This window comes from Pseudophryne corroboree, chromosome 5, assembly GCF_028390025.1.
Source record: "Pseudophryne corroboree isolate aPseCor3 chromosome 5, aPseCor3.hap2, whole genome shotgun sequence".
NCBI lineage: Eukaryota > Metazoa > Chordata > Amphibia > Anura > Myobatrachidae > Pseudophryne > Pseudophryne corroboree.
In genome coordinates this window covers 786,405,555-786,418,083 of record NC_086448.1, presented here as the reverse complement: position 1 = coordinate 786,418,083, position 12,529 = coordinate 786,405,555, and the positions used below count along the sequence as shown (strand labels likewise).

Sequence of the window (12,529 nt, the reverse complement as noted above, 5' to 3'; positions counted from 1 at the left end):
GTAGTAGTATGTATGTATAAAGAAGAAAGAAAAAAAAACCACGGGTAGGTGGTATACAATTATGGACGGACTGCCGAGTGCCGACACAGAGGTAGCTACAGCCGTGAACTACCGTACTGTACTGTGTCTGCTGCTAATATAGACTGGTTGATAAAGAGATGTAGTAGTATGTATGTATAAAGAAGAAAGAAAAAAAAACCACGGGTAGGTGGTATACAATTATGGACGGACTGCCGAGTGCCGACACAGAGGTAGCTACAGCCGTGGACTACCGTACTGTACTGTGTCTGCTGCTAATATAGACTGGTTGATAAAGAGATGTAGTAGTATGTATGTATAAAGAAGAAAGAAAAAAAAACCACGGGTAGGTGGTATACAATTATGGACGGACTGCCGAGTGCCGACACAGAGGTAGCTACAGCCGTGAACTACCGTACTGTACTGTGTCTGCTGCTAATATAGACTGGTTGATAAAGAGATGTAGTAGTATGTATGTATAAAGAAGAAAGAAAAAAAAACCACGGGTAGGTGGTATACAATTATGGACGGACTGCCGAGTGCCGACACAGAGGTAGCTACAGCCGTGGACTACCGTACTGTACTGTGTCTGCTGCTAATATAGACTGGTTGATAAAGAGATGTAGTAGTATGTATGTATAAAGAAGAAAGAAAAAAAAAAACACGGGTAGGTGGTATACAATTATGGACAGACTGCCGAGTGCCGACACAGAGGTAGCTACAGCCGTGAACTACCGTACTGTACTGTGTCTGCTGCTAATATAGACTGGTTGATAAAGAGATGTAGTAGTATGTATGTATAAAGAAGAAAGAAAAAAAAACCACGGGTAGGTGGTATACAATTATGGACGGACTGCCGAGTGCCGACACAGAGGTAGCTACAGCCGTGGACTACCGTACTGTACTGTGTCTGCTGCTAATATAGACTGGTTGATAAAGAGATGTAGTAGTATGTATGTATAAAGAAGAAAGAAAAAAAAACCACGGGTAGGTGGTATACAATTATGGACGGACTGCCGAGTGCCGACACAGAGGTAGCTACAGCCGTGAACTACCGTACTGTACTGTGTCTGCTGCTAATATAGACTGGTTGATAAAGAGATGTAGTAGTATGTATGTATAAAGAAGAAAGAAAAAAAAACCACGGGTAGGTGGTATACAATTATGGACGGACTGCCGAGTGCCGACACAGAGGTAGCTACAGCCGTGGACTACCGTACTGTACTGTGTCTGCTGCTAATATAGACTGGTTGATAAAGAGATGTAGTAGTATGTATGTATAAAGAAGAAAGAAAAAAAAACCTCGGGTAGGTGGTATACAATTATGGACGGACTGCCGAGTGCCGACACAGAGGTAGCTACAGCCGTGAACTACCGTACTGTACTGTGTCTGCTGCTAATATAGACTGGTTGATAAAGAGATGTAGTAGTATGTATGTATAAAGAAGAAAGAAAAAAAAACCACGGGTAGGTGGTATACAATTATGGATGGACTGCCGAGTGCCGACACAGAGGTAGCTACAGCCGTGAACTACCGTACTGTGTCTGCTGCGACTGGATGATAAATAATGATATAAAAAATATATATATATCACTACTGCAGCCGGACAGGTATATATTATATAATGACGGACCTGCTGGACACTGTCTGTCAGCAGAATGAGTTTTTTATAGAATAAAAAAAAAAACACCACACAAGTGAAGTCACACGACGAGTGTTTAACTTTTTCAGGCAATCACAATATAGTATACTACTAACTATACTGGTGGTCAGTGTGGTCAGGTCACTGGTCAGTCACACTGGCAGTGGCACTCCTGCAGCAAAAGTGTGCACTGTTTAATTTTAATATAATATGTACTCCTGGCTCCTGCTATAACCTATAACTGGCACTGCAGTGCTCCCCAGTCTCCCCCACAATTATAAGCTGTGTGAGCTGAGCACAGTCAGATATATATACATAGATGATGCAGCACACTGGGCTGAGCAGTGCACACAGATATGGTATGTGACTGAGTCACTGTGTGTATCGTTTTTTTCAGGCAGAGAACGGATATATTAAATAAAACAAAACTGCACTGTCTGGTGGTCACTGTGGTCAGTCACTAGTAAACGCTGCACTCTCTACACTTCTACAGTACTCCTAAGCTCCAGTAAATCAGGTCAATCTCTCTCTCTCTCTCTCTCTTCTAATCTAAATGGAGAGGACGCCAGCCACGTCCTCTCCCTATCAATCTCAATGCACGTGTGAAAATGGCGGCGACGCGCGGCTCCTTATATAGAATCCGAGTATCGCGAGAATCCGACAGCGTCATGATGACGTTCGGGCGCTCTCGGGTTAACCGAGCAAGGCGGGAGGATCCGAGTCTGCTCGGACCCGTGAAAAAAACCATGAAGTTCGGGCGGGTTCGGATTCAGAGAAACCGAACCCGCTCATCTCTAGTCTATTCATGAAGCAGTGAAAAGAGTGGAGAAGTGAGCCTATGGAGAAGTTGCCCATGGCAACCAATCAGCTGCTCCGTACAATTGTATAGTATGCAAATTCTAAATGTTACTTCAATGCTGCTTGGTTACCATAGGCAACTTCTCCAGTGGCTCACTTCTCCACACTTTTCACTGCTTCATGAATAGACCCCTAAAAATCCTTATGTTATGAGGTTGAAAGATCTGTTTGGAAATTTCTAAGTTATATAATGTAAATAGATTTTCTAAGATTCCGAATAATTTGCTAAAGTCTTAGAAATAAAGATATAATAATGAGTCATTTAGTCCACACTCCCATATTTGTCAAATGAATGAAAAGGTGTAACCCTGCCGTGACTAGAGTTACATAATACTTAATATAACACAAGTAACGTCAGCACAATGTACGATCATACTTGTCTATTTGCTCTTCTGCATCACAGATCTTCTGAGATGACTGCAAGCTGTCCCCTTTGCCGGCCACACTGATGTCACATTTCAAGTAACCCTTAGTCCCAGTCCTGATATCAGCAGGGTCCGTCAGAACAGCCCACTTGTCGCAGAACTGGTGCCCTGCAAAACAGAAACTTTCACTTTCAGATGGAAATCACAGAAAACTGCTGGAATTTGCAGAACTGTCCCAGAATTCCCGTTGTCCTTAATAAACTAGCCTGAGACTCTTACGCCCACCCTTACAGACACACAGAAACGTGATTATATATCAACTAAATTACAAACTCTCTGTACAACACTTTCTGGTGTTAGTGTTAGGAATGTAGCTTCCTATGCCATATGTGCAGATATTGGGCCTATTTATGTGTAATGACTGTTGTACAGGGGGCCTCAGGTTGTGGTATAGGGATCCTGGGTTTGTATAATATGGAGCTCATGGGGGGATGTAATAGGGTGTGAGAATCAGGTAATGAGAGATTTTGTGAGTGTTCTCCTGACTTTTTAAAGTGGCGATCATTGACATGGCAAAACCAGGTCTATCTTCCCATGTAAAAGATTGCCACTTTAAAAAAAAAATAGGATTTTAATACCTACCGGTAAATCCTTTTCTCTTAGTCCGTAGAGGATGCTGGGGACACTTCAAGAATCATGGGGTATAGACGGGATCCACAGGAGACATGGGCACTTTAAGACTTTCAACGGGGTGTGAACTGGCTCCTCCCTCTATGCCCCTCCTCCAGACTCCAGTTATAGGAACTGTGCCTAGGGAGACGGACATTTCGAGGAAAAGGATTTATTGTTAAACTAAGGTGAGATACATACCAGCTCACACCTCAAGCACGCCGTACAACATGGCATTCAACATAACGCAAGTCAACGGCATGAACAACATCAGCAACAGGCTGACCATAAACGTAACACAACATGTGTGTAACCATAACTAATAACTGCAGATACAGTACGCACTGGGACGGGCGCCCAGCATCCTCTACGGACTAAGAGAAAAGGATTTACTGGTAGGTATTAAAAATCCTATTTTCTCATACATCCTAGAGGATGCTGGGGACACTTCAAGAACCATGGGGTTTATACCAAAGCTCTAGAACAGGCGGGATAGTGCAGATGACTGTGGAGCACCGATTGACCAAACAAGAGGTCTTCATCAGCCAGGGTATCAAACTTGTAGAACTTCGCAAAGGTGTTTGAACCCGACCAAGTAGCCGCTCTGCAAAGTTGTAAAGCCGAGAACCATAGGGCAGCCGCCCAGGATGAGCCCACCTTTCTGGTAGAATGGGCCTTCACCGATTTCGGTAACGGCAATCCAGCCGTAGAATGAGCCTGCTGAATTGTATGACAGATCCAGTGCGCAATAGTCTGCTTGAAAGCAGGAGCCCCAATTTTATTGTGAGCATACAGGATAAACAGAGCCTCAGTTTTCCTAAACTGATCCGTTCTGGCAACATAAATCTTCAAAGCTCTTACTACATCGAGAAGCTTCGATTCCAGCAAGGCGTCAGTAGCCACTGGCACCACAATAGGTTGGTTCAAGTGGAACGATGAAACCACTTTCGTCAGAAACTGCTGACGAGTTCTCAATTCCGCTCAAATAAGGGCTCTTGTGTGACAAGGCCGCCAATTCAGACACCCGCCTTGCGGATGCCAAGGCCAACAGCATGACCATTTTCCAAGTAAGGAATTTCAACTCTACCTCCTGTAAAGGCTCAAACCAATGAGATTGAAGGAACTGCAACACCGCGCTAAGATCCCATGGTGCCACAGGGGGCACAAATGAAGGTTGGATGTGCAATACGCCTTTCACGAAGGTCTGAACTTCTGGAAAGGAGGCCAATTGTTTTTTGAAGAAAACCAACAAAGCTGAAATTTTAACTTTAATTGAGCCCAACTTTAGGCCCGCATCCACACTGGCTTGCAGAAAATGGAGAAAACGTCCTAACTGAAATTCTTCCATAGGAGCTTTCTGGGATTCACACCAAGACACGTATTTTCTCCAAATACGGTGGTAATGTTTAGAAGTTACTCCTTTTCTGGCCTGAATTAGAGCGGGGATGACTTCCTTGGGAATACCCTTTCGGGCTAGGATCCGGTGTTCAACCTCCAAGGCGTCAAACAAAGTCGCGGTAAGTCTTGGAACACGCACGGCCCCTGCTGTAAAAGATCTTCCCTCAGAGGAAGAGGCCAGGGATCTCCTATGAGTAATTCCTGAAGATCTGGATACCAAGCCCTCCTTGGTCAATCTGGAACAATGAGGATCACTTGAACCTTTGTTCTTCTTATGATCTTTATCACTTTTGGAATGAGTGGAAGCGGAGGAAACACGTACACAGACCGAAACACCCACGGTGTCACTAGGGCGTCCACTGCTATTGCTTAAGGGTCTCTCGATCTGGAACTCTGAAGTTTCTTGTTGAGGCGAGACGCCATCATGTCTATTTGAGGAATTCCCCAAAGACTTGTCACTTCTGCAAAGACCTCTTGATGAAGACCCCACTCTCCTGGATGGAGATCGTGTCTGCTGAGGAAGTCTGCTTCCCAGTTATCCACTCCTGGAATGAAGATCGCTGATAGAGCGCTTGCATGCCTTTCCGCCCACCGGAGCACCTTTGTGGCTTCTGCCATTGCCGCTCTCTTCCTTGTTCCACCCTGGCGGTTTATGTATGCTACTGCTGTTATGTTGTCCGACTGAATCAAGATGGGCCGATTGCGAAGAAGATGTTCCGCTTGCAGAAGGCCATTGTGAATGGCCCTTAATTCCAGAACGTTTATGTGTAGACACATTTCCTGGCTTGACCATTTTCCCTGGAAGCTTTCCCCCTGCGTGACTGCTCCCCGGCCTCGGAGACTCGCATCCGTGGTCACCAGGATCCAGTCCTGGACCCCGAACCTGCGTCCCTCTAGGAGGTGAGAGCTGCGCAGCCACCCCAGGAGTGAGATTCTGGTTTTGGAGGACAGGGTTATCCTTCGGTGCATGTGCAGATGGGACCCGGACCACTTGTCCAACAGGTCCCACTGAAACACTCTGGAATGGAATCTGCCAAACTGAATGGCCTCATAGGCCGCCACCATCTTCCCCAGCAACCAAGTGCATTGATGGATCGATACTCTTGCTGGTTTCAGATTTTGTTTGACCAGGTTCTAAATTTCCAGAGCCTTTTTCACTGGAAGAAAAACTCTGTAATTCTGTGTCCAGAATCATTCCCAAAAACGACAGCCGTGTCGTCGGAACCAACTGTGATTTTGGCAAGTTTAGGAGCCAACCATGTTGCTGCAGAATTGTCAGGGAGAGCGTAATGTTCTGCAGTAGTTGGTCCCTGGATCTCGCCTTTATCAGGAGATCGTCCAAGTACGGGATAATTGTGATCAGGAGAGCCATCATTTCGGCCATTACTTTGGTGAAAACCCTCGGAGCCGTGGACAGACCAAACGGCAACGTCTGAAATTGGTAATGACAATCCTGAACTGCAAATCTCAGGTAAGCCTGATGTGGAGAATAAATGGGAACATGTAAGTAGGCATCCTTTATGTCTACCGACACCATAAAATCCCCCTCCTCCAGACTGGAGATAACAGCCCGGAGAGATTCCACCTTGAATTTGAATTTTCTCAGGTAGAAATTGAGGGATTTGAGGTTCAGGATTGGTCTGACTGAGCCGTCTGGCCTTGGGACTACGAACAGGCTCGAATAAAAGCCTTCTCCCTGTTGTGACGGAGGAACCCTGATTATGACGTGATTTTGACACAATTTTTGTATTGCGGCGCATACCACTTCCCTGTCTGGAAGAGAAGCTGGTAAGGCTGATTTGGAAAATCGATGTGAGGGGGGACGTCTTGAAACTCCAGTTTGTACCCTTGGGATACTATTTCTAAAACACATGGGTCCTGGCCCGAACGAGCCTAGAACTGACTGAAGAGCCTGAGACGTACCCCCATCAGTGCGGACTCCCGCAGAGGAGCCCCAGCGTCATGCCGGGGAGGACTTCTTCTCTTGGGAACCGGCTACGGCCGGTGATCGCTTACCCATTCCCTTTCCTCTAGTAGCAAGGAAGGAAGACTCCCGGCCTTTTCTGTATTTATAGGGCCGAAAGGACTGCATCTGATATTGGTGTGCTTTCTTTTGTGGTGCAGGCACATAAGGTAAAAAGGATGACTTACCTGCGGTAGCCGTAGATACTAACTCAGTGAGGCCGTCACCAAACAATACACCACCTTTATACGGTAGAGACTCCATAGCTTTCTTGGAGTCAGCATCATCATTCCATTGATGAAACCACAATGCTCTCCTAGCCGAGACCGCCATGGCATTGGCCCATGAACCCAAGAGGCCAATATCTCTCGCAGCTTCCTTTAGGGAGACTGCAGCGTCCCTGATATGACCTAGTGTCAGAAGAATGCTATGCCTATCCAGGGTATCTATGTCAGATGCCAAGTTATCTGCCCATTTTTCGATAGCACTACTCACCCACGCAGATGCAATGGCTGGTCTGAGTAGCGTACCCGTGGAGATATAAATGGATCTCAATGTATTTTCCTGCCTACGATCCGCAGGATCCTTAAGGGCTGCCGTGTCAGGGGATAGAAGAGCCACCTTTTTGGACAGCCGTGATAAAGCTTTGTCCACAATGGGGGGTGACTCCCACTTTTCCCTATCCCCAGAGGGAAACGGATACGCCACTACAATCCTTTTGGGAATCTGAAACTTTTTGTCAGGATTTTCCCAAACCTTTTCACAAAGCGTGTTCAGTTCATGAGAGGGAAGAAACGTTACCTCAGGTTTCTTCCCTTTATACATACAGACCCTAGTATCAGGAACAGTAGGGTCCTCAGTGACATGTAATACATCTTTTATAGCTACAATCATGTACTGAATGCTCTTTCCCAGTTTTGGATCTAATCTGGCATCATGATAGTAGACACTTGAGTCAGTGTCCGTGTCTGCCAGCTGGGCAAATGAACGTTTTTGTGACCCCGAAGGGGTCTGGACTTGAAACAACACATCCTCTATGGATTTCTTCCAAGCCTGGTTCTGAGACTCAGATTTATCCAATCTTTTATTAATCAGAGCCACATTTGCATTCAAAGCATTCAAAACATTCACCCAATCCGGTGTCAGCGGTGCCGACAGGGTCACTCCCATACCCGTTTGTGTCCCCAACACAGTCTCCTCCTGGGAGGAGCACTCCGCCTCAGACATGCCGACACACGTTCACCCACCACACGCAGATACACTGGGCCTATAGGGGACAGACCTACAGCAAAGTCTGTCAGAGAGACATAGAGGGAGATATAGCCAGCCCACACCCCAGCGCCCAAAACCCGGTCTGAACACTACAGACAATGTCCCAGACCTGCAGCGCTTTTATAACTAGTATAATGCACCAAAATCGCTGTGCCCCCCCTCCCCCCCCCCCCCCCCCGATTTCCACCCTGTTACTTGTTACAGCAGTGTGAGGAAGGACCAGCGTCTCTGCATCATGTGGAGAGAAATGGCGCCAGGCTGTGTGCTGTGAGGGCTAAGCCCCGCCCCCTTACTGGCGTGCTTCAGACCCGCTCATTTTTTTACTTTTTGACACTGGCGGGGGTCCGGACAGTGCCCAAGCACCTTATCCGCCACTGCCAGATAGATAAATGAGGTTTATATGCTGCCCAGTCATAGAAGTAGGTCTGACTTCTCTCCCCTAAGTCCCACGAAGCAGGAAGATTGTTGCCAGCAGTGCTCCCTGAAAATAAAAAACCTAACATAAAGTCTTTTCAGAGAAACCCAGTAGAGGTCCTCAGTGTGCATCCAGTCTGCCTGGGTACAGATTCTAAACTGGAGTCTGGAGGAGGGGCATAGAGGGAGGACCCAGTTCCCACCCCTTTGAAAGTCTTAAAGTGCCCATGTCTCCTGTGGATCCCGTCTATACCCCATGGTTCTTGAAGTGTCCCCAGCATCCTTTAGGACGTATAAGAAACAGGAAAACTCACAAAATCTCTCACTTTGTGATTCTCACACCCTATTACATTCCCCCCTAGTTCTGTGGAATGTGTTTGGGTGTGGTGTAAGAGGAGGCTGGGTCTGTGGTATAGGGGGCCTAGGTTTGTTGTAGTGCCTGTGATATAGGCGGCCTGGGTATCTGGTGCGAACCCTGCGTCTGTGGCATAGCTGGCTTGGGTCTGTGGTATAAGGGACCATGGTCTTTGGTATAGGGAGCCTAGTTCTATGATACAGGGAGCCTGGTTCTGTGATATAGGGAGCCTGGCTCTGTGATATAGAGAGCATGGTTCTGTAATATAGGGGCCCTGGGTATGTGATATAGGGAGCCTGGGTCTGTGGTATAGGGAGCCTGGTTCTGTGATATAAGGAGCCTGATCTGTGCTATACAGAGCCTGGGTCTGTGGTATAGGGGTCCTGGGTCTGTGGTATAGAGAGCATGGTTCTGTGATATAGGGGGCCTGGGCCTGTGGTATAGAGAGCATGGTTCTGTGATATAGGGAGCCTGGTTCTGTGATATAGGAGGACTGGGTCTGTAGTATAGGAAGGCTGGGTCTGTGGTATAGGGGGCCTGGATCTGTGGTATACGGAGCCTGGTTCTGTGATATAGGGAGCCTGGTCTGTGGTATATGGAGCCTGGTTCTGTGGTATAGGGGGCCTGGAAATGTATGTAGTATATGCAGCCTGAGTCTGTGGTATAGGGAACCTTGTAGTGATGAGCACCTGAAATTTTTCGGGTTTTGTGTTTTGGTTTTGGGTTCGGTTCCGCGGCCGTGTTTTGGGTTCGAACGCGTTTTGGCAAAACCTCACCAAATTTTTTTTGTCGGATTCGGGTGTGTTTTGGATTCGGGTGTTTTTTTCAAAAAACCCTAAAAAACAGCTTAAATCATAGAATTTGGGGGTAATTTTGATCCCAAAGTATTATTAACCTCAATAACCATAATTTCCACTCATTTTCAGTCTATTCTGAACACCTCACACCTCACAATATTATTTTTAGTCCTAAAATTTGCACCGAGGTCGCTGGATGACTAAGCTCAGCGACCCAAGTGGCCGACACAAACACCTGGCCCATCTAGGAGTGGCACTGCAGTGTCACGCAGGATGGCCCTTCCAAAAAACACCCCCCAAACAGCACATGACGCAAAGAAAAAAAGAGGCGCAATGAGGTAGCTGTGTGACGACTAAGCTAAGCGACCCTAGTGGCCGACACAAACACCTGGCCCATCTAGGAGTGGCACTGCAGTGTCAGGCAGGATGGCCCTTCCAAAAAATACTCCCCAAACAGCACATGACGCAAAGAAGAAAAAAAAGAGGCGCAATGAGGTAGCTGTGTGAGTAAGCTAAGCGACCCTAGTGGCCGACACAAACACCTGGCCCATCTAGGAGTGGCACTGCAGTGTCAGGCAGGATGGCCCTTCCAAAAAACACTCCCCAAACAGCACATGACGCAAAGAAAAAAAGAGGCGCAATGAGGTAGCTGTGTGACTAAGCTCAGCAACCCAAGTGGCCGACACAAACACCTGGCCCATCTAGGAGTGGCACTGCAGTGTCAGGCAGGATGGCCCTTCCAAAAAATACTCCCCAAACAGCACATGACGCAAAGAAGAAAAAAAAGAGGCGCAATGAGGTAGCTGTGTGAGTAAGCTTAGCGACCCTAGTGGCCGACACAAACACCTGGCCCATCTAGGAGTGGCACTGCAGTGTCAGGCAGGATGGCCCTTCCAAAAAACACTCCCCAAACAGCACATGACGCAAAGAAAAAAAGAGGCGCAATGAGGTAGCTGTGTGACTAAGCTCAGCGACCCAAGTGGCCGACACAAACACCTGGCCCATCTAGGAGTGGCACTGCAGTGTCAGGCAGGATGGCCCTTCCAAAAAATACTCCCCAAACAGCACATGACGCAAAGAAGAAAAAAAAGAGGCGCAATGAGGTAGCTGTGTGACGACTAAGCTAAGCGACCCTAGTGGCCGACACAAACACCTGGCCCATCTAGGAGTGGCACTGCAGTGTCACGCAGGCTGGCCCTTCCAAAAAACACTCCCCAAACAGCACATGACGCAAAGAAAAATGAAAGAAAAAAGAGGTGCAAGATGGAATTGTCCTTGGGCCCTCCCACCCACCCTTATGTTGTATAAACAGGCCATGCACACTTTAACCAACCCATCATTTCAGTGACAGGGTCTGCCACACGACTGTGACTGAAATGACGGGTTGGTTTGGACCCCCACCAAAAAAGAAGCAATTAATCTCTCCTTGCACAAACTGGCTCTACAGAGGCAAGATGTCCACCTCATCATCATCCTCCGATATATCACCGTGTACATCCCCCTCCTCACAGATTATCAATTCGTCCTCACTGGAATCCACCATCTCAGCTCCCTGTGTACTTTGTGGAGGCAATTGCTGCTGGTGAATGTCTCCACGGAGGAATTGATTATAATTCATTTTAATGAACATCATCTTCTCCACATTTTCTGGATGTAACCTCGTACGCCGATTGCTGACAAGGTGAGCGGCGGCACTAAACACTCTTTCGGAGTACACACTTGTGGGAGGGCAACTTAGGTAGAATAAAGCCAGTTTGTGCAAGGGCCTCCAAATTGCCTCTTTTTCCTGCCAGTATACGTACGGACTGTCTGACGTGCCTACTTGGATGCGGTCACTCATATAATCCTCCACCATTCTTTCAATGGGGAGAGAATCATATGCAGTGACAGTAGACGACATGTCCGTAATCGTTGGCAGGTCCTTCAGTCCGGACCAGATGTCAGCATCAGCAGTCGCTCCAGACTGCCCTGCATCACCGCCAGCGGGTGGGCTCGGAATTCTGAGCCTTTTCCTCGCACCCCCAGTTGCGGGAGAATGTGAAGGAGGAGATGTTGACAGGTCGCGTTCCGCTTGACTTGACAATTTTCTCACCAGCAGTTCTTTGAACCCCTGCAGACTTGTGTCTGCCGGAAAGAGAGATCCAAGGTAGGTTTTAAATCTAGGATCGAGCACGGTGGCCAAAATGTAGTGCTCTGATTTCAACAGATTGACCACCCGTGAATCCTTGTTAAGCGAATTAAGGGCTCCATCCACAAGTCCCACATGCCTAGCGGAATCGCTCTGTGTTAGCTCCTCCTTCAATGTCTCCAGCTTCTTCTGCAAAAGCCTGATGAGGGGAATGACCTGACTCAGGCTGGCAGTGTCTGAACTGACTTCACGTGTGGCAAGTTCAAAAGGTTGCAGAACCTTGCACAACGTTGAAATCATTCTCCACTGCGCTTGAGACAGGTGCATTCCACCTCCTATATCGTGCTCAGTTGTATAGGCTTGAATGGCCTTTTGCTGCTCCTCCAACCTCTGAAGCATATAGAGGGTTGAATTCCACCTTGTTACCACTTCTTGCTTCAGATGATGGCAGGGCAGGTTCAGGCGTTTTTGGTGGTGCTCCAGTCTTCTGTACGTGGTGCCTGTACGCCGAAAGTGTGCCGCAATTCTTCTGGCCACCGACAGCATCTCTTGCACGCCCCTGTCGTTTTTTAAATAATTCTGCACCACCAAATTCAAGGTATGTGCAAAACATGGGACGTGCTGGAATTTGCCCATATTTAATGCACAC

At 47.3% G+C, this 12,529-nt stretch overlaps 1 protein-coding gene across 1 annotated transcript in view; it reads right to left on the bottom strand.

Annotated features, from left to right (window-relative positions):
• The window catches only part of FER1L6 (fer-1 like family member 6), a 478,947-nt gene that overhangs the window by 199,525 nt on the left and 266,893 nt on the right, over positions 1–12,529 (bottom strand). Inside the window, 1 exon segment of the mRNA XM_063924401.1 lies at positions 2,896–3,052. Within this exon segment, the coding sequence (XP_063780471.1) occupies positions 2,896–3,052 (157 nt within the window).